This window comes from Plodia interpunctella, chromosome 14, assembly GCF_027563975.2.
Source record: "Plodia interpunctella isolate USDA-ARS_2022_Savannah chromosome 14, ilPloInte3.2, whole genome shotgun sequence".
Classification (NCBI taxonomy): Eukaryota; Metazoa; Arthropoda; class Insecta; order Lepidoptera; family Pyralidae; genus Plodia; species Plodia interpunctella.
Window position 1 is genome coordinate 9,562,888 of NC_071307.1, and position 19,361 is coordinate 9,582,248.

The 19,361-nt window shown below is 35.6% G+C and overlaps 1 protein-coding gene across 4 annotated transcripts in view; it reads right to left on the reverse strand.

The window, feature by feature from the left end:
* The window catches only part of dgo (diego), a 112,147-nt gene that overhangs the window by 22,840 nt on the left and 69,946 nt on the right, over positions 1-19,361 (reverse strand). For 3 of the 4 annotated variants that reach the window (XM_053754402.1, XM_053754403.1, XM_053754401.1), the window contains one exon: positions 6,614-6,729. In XM_053754402.1, the coding sequence (XP_053610377.1) occupies positions 6,614-6,712 (99 nt within the window). In that variant the 5' untranslated portion in view covers positions 6,713-6,729. Of the gene's footprint in view, positions 1-6,613; positions 6,730-9,468; positions 9,531-19,361 lie in introns of those variants that run through there. The other variant, XM_053754404.1, reaches the window with a different exon arrangement.

Genomic DNA, 19,361 nt, shown 5'->3' on the forward strand with positions numbered 1-19,361 from the left:
ATGCATTTATTTGTGTAATTTTATCATAATTGATGGTGATACATCAGGACCAGTTCCTAACATTTGGCAAATTATGTAAATTGTCTACAAACATATTATATTTTAACGATTTCTGTCTTTATGTATTTTATTTTTAACCTCCGACGCAAAAAGGGCGGTGTTATAATTTTAACGTGTCTGTCTGTATATCTGTCTGTGTCATCAAAGCTCCCAAACGGATGAACTTATTTTCGTTTAGTTTTTTTTTTTGTGTCATAGATAGTAATAATATTAATATTATTTATAGTTTCTAACAAATTCTATTCTTTTTTCTAACAAATAAACTTGTATAACTAATCAATTTATGTTTCAAATGAACTGACAAGAAAAAATTGAACACGGTTGCCACACTTTGAAACTAAAGTATAACATAAAAATATATTTGTGAAATTGTGATTTGTTGTTGAATTAATGTTGCAAATAATTATATGATATGATGTGGACTTTTAGGGAAAACATGAGGTGGTAGTCCAATGGTTCAGAAACCTGCATCTATCCTATCTATCAATGAGCTCCGGGAATCTGTTGGAGCTAATTCATCCACCTCTCCGACATTTGCAAGTGTCGGCATAGAAATCGACTATATGCAATCCGCAATCATGCCCGTCGCACTGCAGAACGCAAATGCATCGTTAGTAAAGAAGGAAAGAAAAATAAAATATTTGACATAAATTATAAAACACTAGATGTCGCCCGGGGCTTCGCTTCCGTGGGAATTTTGAGATAAAACATATCCTATAGCAATCTTGGATAATGTACCTCTTTAATGGTGAAAGAATTTTTGAAATCGGTCTGGTAGTTTCGGAGATTGCCCGCCTCAAACATACAAACTCACAAACGCTTACCTCTTTATAATAATAGTATAGATTTACATCACATTAAGTACGCAAAATACACATCAAATAGATTCAGGCAAATTGGTCTCCGTTTAGCATAATGTCATGGCTTCAGCTTGAGACCACTTATAAAAAATAACAAATTTGTCTAAATCCAGTATTGAATAAGTTTACAGACGAAAACGTTTACTATTTATTAACAGTGATAAGGGAACTCGAGTTCACAGCATCAATGTAAACATGTTTTAGATATTGAATAAGTTTACAGACGAAAATGTTTACTATTTATTAACAGTGATAAGGGGGGTTACTCCAGTTCACAGCATCAATGTAAACATGCACATTCTTCAAGACTTCAAAGTGAACATTGATTGATGGCGCTCCACCGTGGGATACAATTACCTAGTTCACTGGTAATCGCTTATACTCATACTAAAGTAACGGGGGCAGCAGATCAAGCGTGGCATTTGCTCTATCTGGCTGCTTTACACACGGAAAGGAAAACAAAGTGTGATCAAATGGTTAAACTCGTAAAAAGTATCGACCTTGTTTATGTTCTAATTGCAAAACTTTTATTTTAATAACCAATTTAGGTACACCCCAAAAATCACTCTTATTTGAAAAAATAATAATATTTACTCTGCACAGATGTGTTTGGGTCACAGGATTACACTATCTTATCAAATTAGTCTAGTAGATTCGTAATAAATTGGCTGTGACAGACGGACGGACAGACAGGCGCACAAGTGGGTGGTATGGGTTTATGTTACGATTATATTGTGTAAAATATACATGTACACATGTCGTTCATGTAAATTTTAATATATAATCTGCGGTACACTGTACTCCAATTAACGTTTGTTAGCTTAACGTTTAAAATAGCGATACTAATAGAAACTGGTTATTTACGAGACGCGTTGAATGAACGATTTTGTATAAAAAGCAAATTTATAGTTTAAGCTATCTGCAGTACGCTTCGTTTTCGGAGATTCGGCTGTGATTTTACGACCGGCCACCTGCCCGACGTCAACCCTCCTTGAGAATACAATTGTAGCTTATCAGCTGTCAAGGCTATGTGTATGTATCTAGTCACTTCGTATGACATCAAGGAGACGATATGGACTGGTCCTATTCTAGGACGGAACCACACTCCACTATTATGTTAATCCGATTTATTTTCCTAATTCAAATGTATGGCAAATTTCATCTAATGTGAAGTGAGACTTTGCGTGATTTGTTTAGCCAATTTAGTACTAACTGACCAGCGGGTGGGCAAGCTAACATATTACATATGTAAAAAGAAAGTTTAAAGCATGTAACTGCTGACCTCAAGATCAGACGATATTTCTTCCAAAATGCGTTATAAATTAGCTAATTAGTTGAAAAAATAAAATTAAAAGTGTTAAAAGCTAAAGCTTATATTTTTCGATATTAGCGTGAAAGTGATATGAATAGGACTGTATAGAATTGAAAAGTTTTGCGCAAACAAACATAGCCCACTCACAGTCTTATTATATTACTAGCATTTGCCCGCGGCTTCGCCCGCGTAAATTTCCCACGTCCTCCATATTTCAAAGATTCAAAGATTCAAACATTTATTTGCCAACTATGAGTCATAATTACAATACAGGTGTTATGTACAATTTTGTTCTTATCATAGCAACTCAGCGAGTATTGCAAATGTAGTCATTACAGTAGTATATTTTATATAAAACAATGTTAAAATAATTGATTAATAGATAAAAATTTATAAAAAAAAAATGATTTAATTAATTCATATTCAAATACATATATTAGACACTTAGATTATTTATGAATACATATTAAATACTTTAAATAACAATTACAATTCCATTACATGTCAAGGTATTCCTTTACTGAGTAATAATGTTTTGATAGCAGAAAGGATTTTAAGGCATTTGAGAACTTTTTTAAATTATTTTCGTTTTTAATAAATGCCGGTAATTTATTATATATTCTGATTGCCACATAGTGCGGACTAGTTTTTAGCATCCTTATTCTAGCTATAGGCAAATAAAGTCTGTCTTTATGTCTGGTGTTAATTTTATGTGTGTCCTTTACTTTCATAAAAGAGCTTAGATTTTGATGAGTAAACATGCAGATGTCGTATATGTATATAGATGGCAAAGTTAGTATCTTAAATTTTTTGAAATAAGGTCTACACGATTTAGTATTATCTATTTGAGCTATAATTCTGACACATTTCTTTTGTAACAAAAATAGGTCTCCTACGTCCGTACTATTTCCCCAAAGCATTATCCCATATTTAAGTTGAGAGTATGCATATGCGTAATACGCGGATAACGCTGCCTCTGTGCTAGTGCTCTGGACCAGCTCATACAGAGCGTAAGTAAAACTAGATAGTTTTGACTTCACTAACTCTATATGGGCTTTCCAATTTAGGTGAGTATCAATGATTATGCCAAGTAATTTGAATGTGTCAACGCATTCTATTTCCTGGTTATTTATGTTCAAATTAATTTTTAAAGGTTTTTTTGTATAGGGTCTAAATTGTATAATTTTTGTTTTAGTGTAGTTTATATTGAGATTATGATTTTGGAGCCAAGTAGTCACAGTTTGTATTGTGTCATGTAATAATTCATTTGCTTCCTTAGAGTTGTCACATTTTATAAGTATTGAAATATCGTCTGCGAAAAGTACTGGTAGAACTATGTCATTCTTTTTAATCAATTTTGGGAGGTCATCAATATATATAAGGAACAAGACGCATCCCAAAACACTTCCTTGGGGTATAGAGCAAGTTAAGATTTCTTCTTGAGATCTTACAGTTTCTATTTCAGTGTTGTTATTTAGATGTTCTATTTGTACACTTTGCTTCCGATTATATAGGTAAGATTTAAACCAGTCTAAAGCTGTTCCGCGAACGCCCACACTGTAAAGTTTTGACAGTAAAATACCATAATTTACACTTTCATAAGCTTTGCTCATATCCAGTAGTAATCCGAGTCCGTATTTTTTTTCATTTAAGTGCGATAGAGCGGTTTGGATATATCTGTATACTGCCTTTGTTGTGGACCTTGTTTTCCTGAAGCCATTCTGAGAATCGTCTAGAATATTGTATTTTTCCAAAAAAGAATATAAGCGATTGCACATTGCTTTTTCGAATATTTTTGAAAAACTCGATAACAGTGCTATAGGCCTATAATTTTGAGGCGAAGTGGTATCTCCTTTTTTATGGACTGGTTTTACTAAGGCTATTTTTAATAAGTCAGGAAATTCGCCACTTTCGAAGCTTTGATTCACGAGGAGAGTCAAAGGTAGAGCAAACTCTTCCGCGCATTTCTTAATTAATATTGGGGGGACGTCGTCCACCCCCTAACTATGCTTATTTTTCATGGTTTTAATTATGCCTATTATTTCTTTATTGTCTACTGGTGTTAAAAACATTGAATTTATTTGATTTTCTATGTTTTGTAGTGGTATTTTTTGCATTTTTTTGGGGGGTAAGTTTTCATTTGTGATAGTGAAGACGTCATTGAATGCGTCGCAAATTTTATTGGGGTTATCTATTATTTCGTTATTTAGTTTTAATTTAATGTTTTTATTTCTATTTATATAAGATTTCCCAGTCTTTGTGTTTATAATTTTCCACATTGTTTTGTATTTATTATCAGAGTTATTTATTTGTCTTGTAAATGTTTGTTTTTTAGAAATTTTTACAGCCTTTTTTAATATTTTACTATAATTTTTGTAATATTTCCTTATGACCTCGCTATTTGTTTCATTAAGTATTATTTTTAAGGTTCTCTTATGTCGGCATGCGTTTTTCAAACTTTTTGTTAGCCATGATTTCTTAGGTTTGATTTTCAATTTGATTGTTTGTAAAGGTATATGTTTATTTAAAAGATCTTGTATAACAAGATGAAATTTTTTATAATTATTTTGAAGATCAGCTGATTTGTGGCTTAAAATATTCTTCCAGTCTATATTTTTTAGTGAATTTTTAAAATCTGTAATTTTTCTATTAGAGAAAAGTCGCTTCTTTACAGTTGGTATTTTGGTTTTGGTTTTATTCAAACTGTATGTATGCAAAATTTCAAGAAGATTAGTTGAGTTAGATAGAGCTTGAAGAGGTAACAAATATAAGGGGATTCACACACGATATTAATCTGCCGCGCGATCCCGCGACGAGAGGTTCGTGCGCAGGGTTCGGGCGATTATCATAGATACGTGGGGTAAACGCTGCAACACCGTGTGAGAAACGCCTTAGACATTAAACATATATAAATATATAGGTACAAAATATAAATCATGATCTTGATCGTATGTTTCAAGGTTTTTTTTTTTGAAGACAAACCACACATATTGAGCTAGCCCCAAAGTAAGTTCGAGACTTGTGTTATGGGATACTAACTCAACGATACTATATTTTATAACAAATACATATATAGATAAACATCCAAGACCCATCCCATCCCAGAACATCCCAGAACATTCTCCCTGTTCTGTTGTGCTACGTCGCATATTTATCGTAGAGCGTGGCCGCTTCGTCAACGCGTCAAACTTTCGTATTTATAACATTAGTTAGGATAGGATTAGGATATTAGTTGAGATCGAAAAACTGGAATAGGATTGAACAAATCTGAATAAAAACTCATGTGGCACGAGTAGGATTCGACCCTGCGACCTTTCGGTTCACAGACGGGCATTACATCACCACTATTTCGTTTGTAGTGCTAGACATGGTAAGAATGTCTTGTCTAGTATATTTAGTCATCCATGACTACTTTTATAAAGTCTTGTCTTGGAAGACAAGTTCGATGGACTCACCCTCTTTGCATGTGCGTGCCACCTTGCAGTTGTGAACTTTGTACAAATGACATTATAAGTAACCGGTACATTGTAAAATAAGCGATTGACAACCAACGTCGTTATGTAATATCAAAGTTGACAGGGTCTTAGGAATAAGTAATAATTATACTACAATTTTACATACTCAAGCCTCGACATACGTCAAAAAACCTGTGTAAAACGACGAAGCGGCCACGCTCTACGATAAATATGCGACGTAGCACAACAGAACAGGGAGAATGCCTTGAAACATATTGATCAAGATCATAATTTGTATTTTGTACCTATATATTTATATATTTTTAATGTCTAAGGCGTTTTTCACCCGGCGTTGCAGCGTGTACCCCACGATTCTATGATAATCGCCTGAACCCCGCGCACAAACCTCTCGTCGCGGGATCGCGCGGCAGATTAATATCGTGTGTGAATCGCCTTATATTTTTTGTGAGTTTCTTTTGTGACATTTATTACAAATTAAATGAAAAACATAAGAAGTCCCACACTCCGAAGTTGCTGGCATCCTGTTCATCTGCTAGAAAAGAGACGACTGAACATACATTTTCCAAACATAGTTAAGAAAACTCTCGATTAAATTATCTTTCAAAAAAACACATCAATATGTGTTTGGCTGCTACGATAAAGACCCTTTAATCTTATAACTTCCCTCCTTTTGTCGTCGGGGGTTAAAAATAATTTTATCTTTCTGTACATCTATACTATTATTATAAAGAGGTAAGCGTATGTTTGAGGCGGGTAATCTCCGAAGCTACCGAACCGATTTCAAAAATAATTTTACGATTAGAAACGTACATTATACAAGATTGCTATAGCTTATATTTTATCTAAAAAATTCCCACAAGAGCGAAGCCCCGGGCAACATCTAGTTAATCATAAACTCCACACACCTCGTCACAGACGTCCGCCCGCTGCGCGCGCAGCAAACTCGGCAGTCGCGACGCATCGCCGCGCGCCGCCGCGTCCAGCAGCGCCGCAGCCAGACCCATGCGGTATCACACCATCACTGCAACAAAGACAACTCTGTTAGAAAAGAGACAACACTACTTGGTCAGTCAAACAGCAGTGTTCTTGTCACACATGATAGGTAAAACGTTTATTTCTAAAGACAACAACACAACACATCCAGACGCAGTAAAACACAACTGCAAAAAAACAATAGCATTTATTACACAGGTAAGTGTTTGTGTTGCAGAATTCAAAAAGGATTATATGTGTACTGAGGTGGGTCTCAATAGGTCATACCCGGTGGTCAGAAGCGACCAGAATGAGTGTTTTAAACAGTAGGGAAGGAGAAATATGCCAACAGAAAAGTATATAAGTAAATATAATATTATATGTACACATTGACGATACTGTTTGTTACTTAAGTAAAATATTAGTAGGACTGTAAGTAATATAGGGGCTAATGAATAAAAAGTCAAGGTCAAAATTGTTGAAATACGTGTATTCATCAAGAAAGATGGAGGCACGTGAGAGCGGGAAACAAAACCAAAGACAAAAGTCATAGACAAAACTAAAATGTTGCTATTTCCAACAGATACGTACATCTTGAAGTGCCGATTAAGTAGTTAGGACAAGTAAGTAATGCTCGCATTGGCTTTCATCACACTTTCATCACATCAATTTCGACGGCCACATTTTAATCTGGCATCCCTCTTACTCATAAAGCCTTCTTGCTCTTATTATGAATCCATTCAAGAAACAAAAGCATGAAATCAGTCGTGCATCGCCTATAAAAATGTGTTAAGCTTGATTGTACTCGATACAAAAACGTGTGCTCCTCAATCAATTACTATTCATAGTGTGGTCTCCATTTGATATGATAACTAAGCTAAGATATGATAGCTAAGTGTGAGTCTGGGTTTCGACGTTCAACGGCTGAGGAAGCAGGTGAGAAAACGCTGTGCTGGCCTACACTCAACTTTTAACGGAACCATTCAAATGTAACTCAGTTCAATTTAGGAACTTAAAATGAATCGCATTCACACAAAAAATTGAACTGCAGATTAGAGATGGTACACCAACTACAAAACATATCCTGGAATAGCATATATGTGACGTTTAATTAGAAAATATATATAGAGGGCAGTCGCTTACGATATATTATGAGCATCTATAAAAAAATAGCTAAGGAAACTTAAGCATGTACGTGTGGTCTGAGGGCACCTCTAAAGCGAATTCCCTCAAAAAAGCAACATTTCTCGTGAAAATTCACGTAGGTTTTATTTCGATATCTTTATGTGAGCGAAGCCCCGGGGCGCTGCTTGTATAAAATATCTAATGTCATGCCTCATGACATGCCTTGTTTCAATTTAACTTCCTTCTAATTCGGTTAAACAAACGCATATTAACGCCATATTCCTGACTCATAAACACAATTTTAAATTACATATTTGAGTTGACTTCTCGAAGTTGAACTGCCGTCTCGATTACAGTATTTCTGAGTTTTTTATGATGGCAATTTGGAAATAATTCCCGTCTTGAGGTTACGAGCATTTTGAAGCCAGGTGCGCGTCTAATGCGCCAGTGTTTGAACTGTGCGGTCACCATAGACAAAGATGAGAAGAGATAGATAACATATTGTATTTTACGAAATATCGTTTTGCCTATGGTTTCACCCATCTAGCTGTTTCCTTGTATGTTTTAAATCGTGTATCGCATAACTCTATATCGAGTAGGGATCATAGGGATATGTAAAATAGGGAAAATTTTAACGTTCCATCTTATGTATTCCATTTTATGTCAAAGTCTTGTCAAAGTCAAATGTAAAGTTTTTCAATAGAGTTGTCCAAAATAAAACTGTTGTAAATTCTGTGATTGTTTCCTTAGCCGTTGAGCGTTGGAGCACAGGGTTCGCTTACATCCTTAATCAGAACAATGCCACACATCATTGACAATATTAAGCCAGCATTTCTTGGGCTTCTCGAAAATCAATAACAACACTTTCAATAGCATCTGTTTTGTTAGTTATCTGTGACATTTACCATTCTTAATAAACTTTTTCTAAATTAAACTTTATGACATCGAGATATAGTATTAAATGGATCTTTTAGCTCCGCCGTTAGAATTATGGTCTGATAATGGTAGCTAAGCTCTAAGTTTTATAGCCGATATAAAGGTTGTATAGAATAACAGAACAGGCTATGAACATATGAAGAAGAGTTGACCTGAGCTCACTGTTGCTCCTGAGAATACGCAAGATAAGTGAGATAATAGTGTTGATGACCTACTATTATCTACTTGGAAATATATAAAACTGTGGCACGTCCCGGCTTCGGTTGGGTGAAACAAAAAAAGGAAAAACTGTAATTTATTATATAATTAATCTCCTTTCAGGTTCCATCATAGTTTCTATTGGTAAAAACGGTACAAAAATCGGTCAGACAGTTTTTGAGATGAGAAAATAAATAAATAAATATATTAGGACAAATGACACATATTGAGCCAAAAGTAAGTTCGAAACTTGTGTTATGGGATACTAACTCAACGATACTATGTTTCATAACAAATACATATATAGATAAAAATCCAAGACCCAGGCCAGTCAGAATAAGATAATTTTCCATCATGACCCGACCGGGGATCGAACCCGGGACCTCTCGGTTCAGTGGCAAGAACATTACCACTGCGCCATCGAGGTCGTCAAAAGCTAGTAAATAAAAAAATAAAAAAATCACTTCACTGATTTATAATTCCAACTTCTTACTAAATCTGATTTAACAATAGCTTAAGTAATTCTTACCACGGTCTTCAATATATATCCAACATATTTGCATGTTTCACTATGTCACTGCACTTTGTGTGCGTCAGAGACGCATCGCCGTCAACCACTGGAGCTTGCCTTTCAGACAACATACAAATCGATCACAACATACAGGGAGTGGTCATGTTACACAAGATATAGCGATATTGAAGCGCGTCGCGTCTTTCCTCGGTGATTTAAAAACTATCGAGCCAATCTGTAGGACGGTTTCAAGAATGGTTAGAGATTCACGAGGCCAGTTTTAACTTATTCTTTTGTAATTATTTAAGAGTTTCTTTTTCTTATTAGTGTCATCATGGGAGAGTAAAGTATATTTTGAGAGTGTAAACATAGCGTTTTTGCTACATAGCTTTATTCCTACAATAATAAATAAATAAATAAATACATGATTGAGCTAGCCCCCAAAGTAAGTTCGAGACTTGTGTTGTGGGTTACTAACTCAACGATACTATACTTTATAACAAATACATATATAGATAAACATCCAAGACCCGGGCCAATCAGAAAAAGATCATTTTCAATCATGACCCAACCGGGGATCGAACTCGGGACCTCTCGGTTCAGAGGCAAGTACTTTGCCACTGCGCCACCGAGGTCGTCAACGAGGTGATAAATTATCTTATAAATAACCAGATACAAGTTCGATGAAAACAAGTAGTGGTTTCGGAACATTTGTCACATGCGAATTTTGATATGACAGCATATAAGAAGGAAGTTCTAAATAAATATATAGGTGCAAATAATACATTAGTTTGCTCCAAATTAAGTTTGAGACTTGTGTTAGGGCGTACTATCTCAACTATGTCTACTATAATTAATATTATTATAATAATATTTATATATTACTATAGTTATTACTCAAATTTATGTGGGATAGAGATTAGTATAAAATGGAACGCAGCGGATGTAAGAAAGGGAGCCATGAGAGCGAGCGAGAAAGAAGAGTAATGGCGATTTTGTTCTTTTACGATGAACGTGGTGTTGGTCTGAAAATAAAACTTTCACAAAGATATCATTGTTTATTTTGCCAAACAATCCCACATTTATATACTATAATTATTATTATAGAGAGCTACATCCAAAAAAGTTAATCTGAAAAAGATCTTTTTACATCGAAGCCGAGTCCTCCAATGTAGGTAACAGGCACGCAAATTAATTTAAACGAACATTGGTCGGGCGGAGATCGTCAAATCTAGGCAAAGTTTCAACCCGCTTTCCGCTCCGCTCGTCACAGTGACGACTATCAAGATGGATGGTGAACAATAAGGAATTATACACGCTCGGGCAGCGCCGGGCCCTTCCGATGTCAGGAGTACTTGCTAAACGCTTCTGATGGCTCCTTAATGTATGTTAGTTTGTTACAACAGTTCATATTTGTAAACTGGGCGAGATGACTGGCGACTAAACTCGCTCATTTGATGACTTCGAGAACAGATTGTACCTAAATAAAATTAAATTGAATTTCTAGAAATATATATACTGCCCAAGTTGCTGAAAGGCATATGACAGAATATTTTACTACAACCGGCCTAAATAGATTTAAATCAAATTTGACACTAGTAATAAGAAAGAATCTAACTGGAAGAATTACTAGAATATTATCACAATGACAAGACCTTTTCTTTTCAAGTTTTTTTTTACAAAAATGTAACTTTTGCCACATGTAATTTTTGCTCAGACCCAATAACTTTGAGAGACCAACACGCAAATAAGGGAGAAATTTTATTTAATATCACTATATTCATTAAAATTTAAAAAATATTGAGATGAAAAAGTTCAGGACTCGAACACGCGGGACACGAACTCACGGTCTTGCCTAATCGGGTTTTTGTACAAAAAGTATATGTGACATGCGTATACATACCAAAACAATATATTATCTCAAAAGTACATATTAATCGCGATTGCTAAATGTGGACTACAACGCTATATTCAATTCAATCAATATAACCCGTACATTTTCGTTATTTTTGGATGAAAAGGATGAACCTCCTACAATATCTATTAGCACCTATAATCACAGACATAAGGTTCATTACTACTTTTAAAAATTTCCACACATGATTAATATATGATATTTGTAAACTAGGCTAATCTTATTCAATATTTCCGGTCTTTATATCGAGCACGTCTTTCTTTGATTGTTTTTTAATGCCATGGGTCCGTTACGAAAGACAAGATGTTACTAATGAGACGGAACTTTTGTACTGTCAGCGGCAAATCAACCTACACAACATTGCAAGTTCGACACTATTACTGTGACATAAAGATCTGATCTAAGTTTCGTTTTCGTCTATAAAAATAATTGCAAAATATAACTTGACGGATATTAGAAACAACGATTATATACTAAAAGAATAAAACAACATAAAGTAGGTACTAAATGAAAATTGTATAACTGGTGTAACTATTGTCGCTCTCTTTCATCGTCGCGTGTTTCTTTCGGGGCTGTGACGCCGCCAAGTCCGGGATCAGCGTAAAAAATAAACTTTAGAATGTTGAAAATTCGGCTGTGATTTTAAAACCCGGCCGGCACGGCACTTGCCTGACGTCAACTCTCTTCGGGAATGGTATTGTCGTCTTTCAAATGTTATGTACCTTAGTCGCCTCGACATCCATCGGAGTCCTATGTTAGGGCGGAACTACATACCACTTTGCAAAGAATTTGTGTTCATTTTATGTTTCCATGTTGATTTTTTAAACCGTCGTCATTTATTAATCTCTATATTTAATTGCCCACATACTGTACTTTATTATTTACAATATGGTGTAATATTAAAAATAATATTACAGAGGAAATAGTTGAGTATATTATTTACTACGTAACGGCATTGGTTTAATATTATTTATAGTATGGTACCGGTTCAAAACATACGAGATTCGGGCCTCGTTCACACGAGCGACACGACGTGACAACGCGAAGACCTTGTCGTTTTTAGTTATCATCATAATGGGGTGCCATCTTCGAATTGAAGTTTGGAGGTCAGCGTACGGGAAACCTCGCGGCTTTGGGCCGCTATTTTCAGTTGGCTGTATCTAAGTCCGGTCCAATCCTTTATGTAATCAAACCACTTCCGTCGAGGGCGGCCAGGAGGTCTTTTGCCAGGGATTATGCCTTCAAGAATCAGTCTTAGAAATTCAAACTGGGGTCCCCTTTGTATTCGTTGAGGAGAGGAAAGTTGGTTTCTTTGGCTAAGACCCAAAGAAACCAAAACTTTCATCTTCCGAATAGTGGTCATCAGTTCGCGTTGACACTTAGCTCGTTGCAGTACTTTGACATTGGATGTAAAACTGGTCCACGGAATCTTGAACATTCTGCGCAGCCACCACATCTCGAAGGTTCGCAGTCGGTCACAGTTATCTTTAGATACTATAACTAATATATGATAAAACAAGAATAGCTTTCTATATAAGTGTTATTCGTCTTTTAACCACGATTAAAACATTAGCGTTTAAAAAACGTCACATTATGAAACGCAGACGTGTACACCAATACACTGAATCGCATAAACATTGTAACGCCACGCATTATGACCTCTTTAGTCATATCGCGTGCGCGCTCGCATGATTTTTATTTCTTTCATTCTAAATTCAAAATTTTAAATTATTGTTCCACTTGATATTTTGAAATCACATTTTGACTCATGCATTACCATAACGATTTCGGCACGTACCACAGTACGGTGTAATAATAATAAAATATATATATAATAAAATATTTTAAATTATTTATAGACCCTTGAAGGGTAAGTGTTTTAATATGTTTCGGAAAAGTGTTCTAAATTTTACAGTATTTTTTTATTGTTCACAGGTCATTTTACTTATTAATTATACTATTATACAACTGTATTATACTATTATACTATTATACTATTATACAACTGTATGCCGTTGCCTATTTCTACTCCAACCCTACCTGAGATTACCCTACCACATAACAACATTCCATCCAAACGCTTTTTGACGTGCGTTCTAAATGCGCTCGCGCAGACTAGGCTTTGTGTTTGTGACTTGGCTTCTGGCGTTGTCAGAAATTATATGCAAAACACTTCAAATTAAAGCGAGCGGTTTGCGCTCGTCTGCAATGAGTTTAGAACGAAATGACTGAAGCCCTACGGCCTTCTATTATATAACAACGCTTTTTAATGACGTCACATAATCGTATTGGATATAAATATATATATCTAAGTTTAATGATAAATATTAATAGCAGTTTTTAAGCTTGCGTGTGGAGTAGTACCTACTATAGACCTCGTCTCCATTAGGTTAGATTGAGGTCAAAAGTACTAAAATTATTATTAATTAGGTTTTTCCCGCGGCTTCGCTATGTTTGTTTCGTGCGCGTCCGCTTATAATTTATTATTATCAATATCTCGGGTTCTAAGCAACGTATCGCGATAAAACCTATACCAGATTTTAAGTTGGACTATCCGCTATAAAACCGCATCCAATTTTATCCAGTAGTATTTGCGAACAAAAATACAGACAAAATAATGGATTGAGCTTCTAATAGTCCCATAAAGACCCCCACGATTATTTTTCTTTAACGTCTCCAATTACAGACGTAGCTCATTAACAGTTTTATTGTATGCATAGATGAAAAGGGAAGTATTATGGTACCATATTTAAAAAAGTAAAAATGGAACTCTTTCTTCTTTCTCCTTTATGCGAATTTCACTGGAAGGATTTCTATGAAATTTGGTAACAAGGGTAAAACATAACCTAGGGTATACATAATTCCTATATATATATATATCCATAAACTAATGTTATAAAGTCTGTCTTTCACGGCTAAACCGCTGGACGGGTTTTGATAACATTCAGAATAAATATTGTTAAAGACCCGAGAATTTCACAAAGACCAGAAATGGGGACAAAGGTTTATATAACATTTTGCCACGGGAGGAGCAGCGGCAAACAGCTAGTTTTAATTAATAAAAACTGAACAACTATCAACATAAGCAAGCATTAATGCGGCCAAAGAACCTCGACATAACACCGTGGGTCCTACGACCACAACTAATGAAACAAAATGCAGAAAAACTTAGTGTAACTATAATATTTTCGACAGGAATCGAAGCTAAGCCCGCCATCTCCAGTTGACGGCGTGTTGACGACCACACCACGGAGGTCATAAAAAGTGCCCATTAACCTGTCAATACGGGACACGCGTCTCCCTCGACTTCCAAGGAACGCATGCCATGTACTTTGTAGTAGTACTTACTGTATAGGGCTGTCCCTAAACGTTTTTCTTCAAAAAATTTGATCCTTTACTATTTGTGATAGTGCTGAAGTTTCGCAATTAATTAAGAACCTTTCGCAATTAATGTAGTTATATTTTTATTTATTATTTTCTATATTAAACTAGCTTTTGCCCGCGGGTTCGCACGCGTGAATTTTATTTTTCCGTGACGAAAGGTACTGTATGTCCTTCTCCATACTTAAAACTACATGTATGTATATGTGTACATTTTTAAATTAATGAGAACATTGGTTAAGTAGATAGAGCGCGAAGAGGTAATAAGCAAAGTTGCTTTCGCATTTACAAAATTTGATAGCTAGCTAGGATTTGACCGGCAACGTTGGAAGACCAAGACCACGACATGTGCTGAGCGCAGGCCGTATTGTTGCACGCTGTTGTGTGCAAATGTTGTTTGTTTGAATGATAATAATGTATACGAATAAACGATTTTTATCTTTCTTTCATACGGAAAAGATGTTGACTTGATAATATGCGTGTGCCAATGTTCTGACAACTGAGGATCCGAAGACCGCGCGTTGTAGAGAAGAAATACCAAGAAAGTAGGTGTAAAAAGACACCTTTAAAAAAAATTAAGGACACTTGTTAGGGACTGGACACGGGACATTCGAATGGATAAATTATTGAAGAGAATGGCGAAGACTTGCTTTATTGCAAACTCTCGTAGTTAAATATATGAATAAAAAGTACTTGTTGAAAATAAAACTGAGCGCGCAAGCCAACGTCGCGTTGAACGCTGAGACCAGGGAGAATCCTATTTTTTTTTCTTTTGGCGTCGTCGCCGCGTCGTAGTGATGTTCTTAACAACACCCTATACCTGATACATAGCAGCTATATGCAAACGGGAAAACGATCAGATGAATCAGTTTGGAGTAAGATACATTTAACTGGCAACCCTGAGCCCTGCAACGCAACGCAATACACATGCAGCCGCCATTCCGGTTCTGGTAATCGTTCGAAATGTCAATTGTGCTATTACCAGCGGTGAGGTATTCGCGAGTGTTCTCCATTTTTTTACGGAACAGTATTTTCAATCACATTTTTGGTAGCTTTCGACAGAAAATATGTTTAGTACCCATTGGAACCTTCGGTTGTCGAAACCAAAAAGTGTTCTTGAGCAAGTCTCAAGAACTTGAGACGAAAGGCCCATTCGACGATTCTTATACAAAATTGATTTATATACGAAGATTATTGAGGTCAAAACGGTAAAATAACAAACTAGATGGAGTTATATATTTTTAATATATAGAGTATATGTGCGTAATTATCACATTGGTTTATAGTAAAACGATTTCAGTGTATGATAGCTTGATAGCCATCGGACAGAATTCTTAAATGTTCTGACGCTCGCTCGTGTCGGAGGCCAAGATCGACTTTGAGGTCACGGAGCCAGTGAAGTAAGGATAGCCAAATTCATGAAAAAGGTTATGACAACAGGACTTTTCAAATCATTGTCGACCGCCGAGTCACACATCCTTGCCGTTCTGTATTTAGTATTATAACAGAAAGCAACTGAGAATCCCGTCTCAACCTGCGTCGCCCGCGGCGAGACTTGTACTTGTCGTCTCCGCGACCCAACTCGCCTCACTCACGACTTTCGTTCACGAATCTTGTGTATTTTCGACGCGATGCTAAGCAGATCACGTATTCTTAAAAACAGGATTGCTATTGGTGTATTTCTAGCCACGATCGCTTAAATTAGGTAGACAGGTTGTAGGTATTTCGAGATTATTTTGCATGCTTGCTAGTGTCAGTATGTACTTTTATATATTATTAAAAAAAAAAACAATGTAAGAAACAATAATGGTAAGCCGATCTGGCATGATAGGGACCAATACTGTTCAAATGAGTTTCTTTCGGCATTTCATCTCAGCAGTGGTCGTTCCGAAATGCCAGTAGTTTGTAGCTTGTGAGAAATAACTATAAATATAAAAATTGACGAGAAAAAGTGCCTGTGAAGGTCTAATTTCTGAATAAATGATTTGAATTTGAATTCAGAGTGCAATAATTGTTGAAAAAAGCTATGTTGCCCTTTTTATTACCAATCTTACTACCAGTAGGGGTGACATGACAACTTCGGAAATAATACACATAAATAATACACATCACCTTGTTGCCCATAAAAATAGAAAATTAATTTGTTTTATAATATGCACAAATTATAAAACAAATGAAGTCTATTTTCTCGACATATATTTTTTCCCCTGTTTGTTGCTCTCATCTCATTTGAGCAGCCTGTGAATTTTTACAAAGTAAGGGGCCAATCCACTGTCCTTCTTGTGCCCTGTGTGGTCATATCCAAAGTAAAACACGTTCGAGGAGGATGATGAGTGTAGAAGATGCGATACGAGAAAGTTATTCTTTGCCTATTTTTGTGAAAGCGAACGATCAATGTTGATTAATAAATATTTAAAAATCTAAATGTACATACCTATGTTTAACAATTAAATAATTATTTCTTTCTTTACATTCGCGTACAGGCATGTTTGTTACACAGCTTATTTTATCCTTCGGTGATATAATAAAGTTTCTAATCGACCGGAGAGCTGTATAATAGACTACATTAGCACCGTGAGACGTTGGCTATCTTTTTATCTTCGAAATGAAACCAGTTATAATTTTACACCGACTATTATGGACGAGTGCTGGCCCTGAGTCGATGGCTATTTATACTTGAAGTGTATATTTCTCGTACATATTTCTTACAATACAAAACTTTTTTTAAAAATAAATAAAATCAAATCAATTTATTGCAGGTAACAAAGACCCATAAGGTTATCAAAATATAAATACAAATGTCAGTCGCTCGAGTAAAATTAAAATTAAAATTAATATTAAATAAATTACAATAAAATAAGTATTTTTATTTGTGAGGACCTGTTATTAGCTTTTTTGATTTCTAAGTGTTTACCTATTGATATTTTAACAGCTGTTGGTCTTCCTTTATTAAAATAAAATAGGTATTTACAATTAAAATTGCCTCTCGACTTTGCAGCACGCGGTATGTGTCTGTCACACCAATGTTACATATAGGGACAGTCCGTCCTCCCAGCAATCGTGGCTTGGTATTGGAGCTTTTATTGCACATAAAAAGCGGAATATACATTTACATACATAAAAACGTAATAAGATGAGCAAAAGACAGACTAATGCCGTAAGCAACTTCTTCATAGAATATTCTTCTTTTCGGAAGTTGTTACGGTTTATGCATTATAGATTTGTTAAATAAAGGTGAATTAGATGTACCTAACTTAGGATCCTGACGCCCTATCTTATTTATTATATGAAAAGAATAAAACTATACATTGAGAAAAAAAAACAAATAAATAAAATAAAAAAATAACGTGTTAATGTTACTTATTGGTAATAACCTGCTAATGTGGCGACATCTACCACGTCACATGCAAAACGCCGCAGACGTAAAAGCCGACTAAACGCAATGAATAACAAGCAACACAAGTGATCCACGACTCTACGAACAGATGGCACTACGGTCGACTCACTACCAGAACCTAACAAGCCTAGACCGCGCAGACAGTGCGTTTTCGATTGGGAGCATATGGAGTATATGCTATACAACCTCCGACATGTCTGTCGCGTGCGGTTCCCCAGCGCAACACCTAGCCTGGCGGGAAGATCTTCCCTTTGTGACGGTCGAGCATAATCACCTAGCTCCCTCTACAAGTAAATAAAAAAATTTATAGCATAATTTTACGTTACTTTTGCACACATTGTATTTCATAATCGATTAAGCATATAGATCATACTCCAGATACTGTTAAATGAAGAGCGGAGCATCCTGACACAGGCATCTTATGATATGTTAAAAGGAGACTCCAACACCTACTTATAAGATCATTATATCTGTTACAGAAAATAAATATTTTTGATTGATGAAATCAGCTATCAATCAGCTCAATCGGTCGAAGACATCTGCTTCAAAGTTGAGATGCAAGATTCCACCATAGAGATATTATATATACATTGCAAGTTAAATAATACTGACAACTAAGGTTGCCCAAAATCTTGAGAATTATAGGAGAAAACGTTGGAAAGTAGACGTTGGGTTCCGATGCTCTATGGCTGCAGAAGAAACCGGGAATACTCTTATAAGAGAGAGAGAGAAAAAGAGAGAGAGAGAAGGAAGGCCAGAACCCCAAATGTGGGGCTATTAACAAGACTATTAATTATACAGGTATAAACGCGACAAGTCGATAACCGTCTAACATTAACCGCTTCAACCGCAACATTGTACGATGTAATTGATCAGAGTGTTATAAAGGCTGTTATACACATGACAACCAATAGTATAGCTTAACCAATCGGCGTTTGTTTCTATCGATAGGCCGCATAACTTTAGGCATAATACCCACTGTCTTTTTAACGCCCGACGCAAAAAGAGGAGTGTTATAAGTTTGACCGCTAAGTGTGTCTGTTTGTGTACGTGACACCGTAGCTCATCAACGGGTGAACGGATTTGGATGCGGATTTTTTAAATTGATAGCTAATTTTTATGCGGTGGTTCTTAGATATGTTTGATCAAAATCCGTTCAGCCGTTCAAAAGTTATAGCGAAATGAATATTGAAAGTCGGTGGTTTTTTAATTTGTATA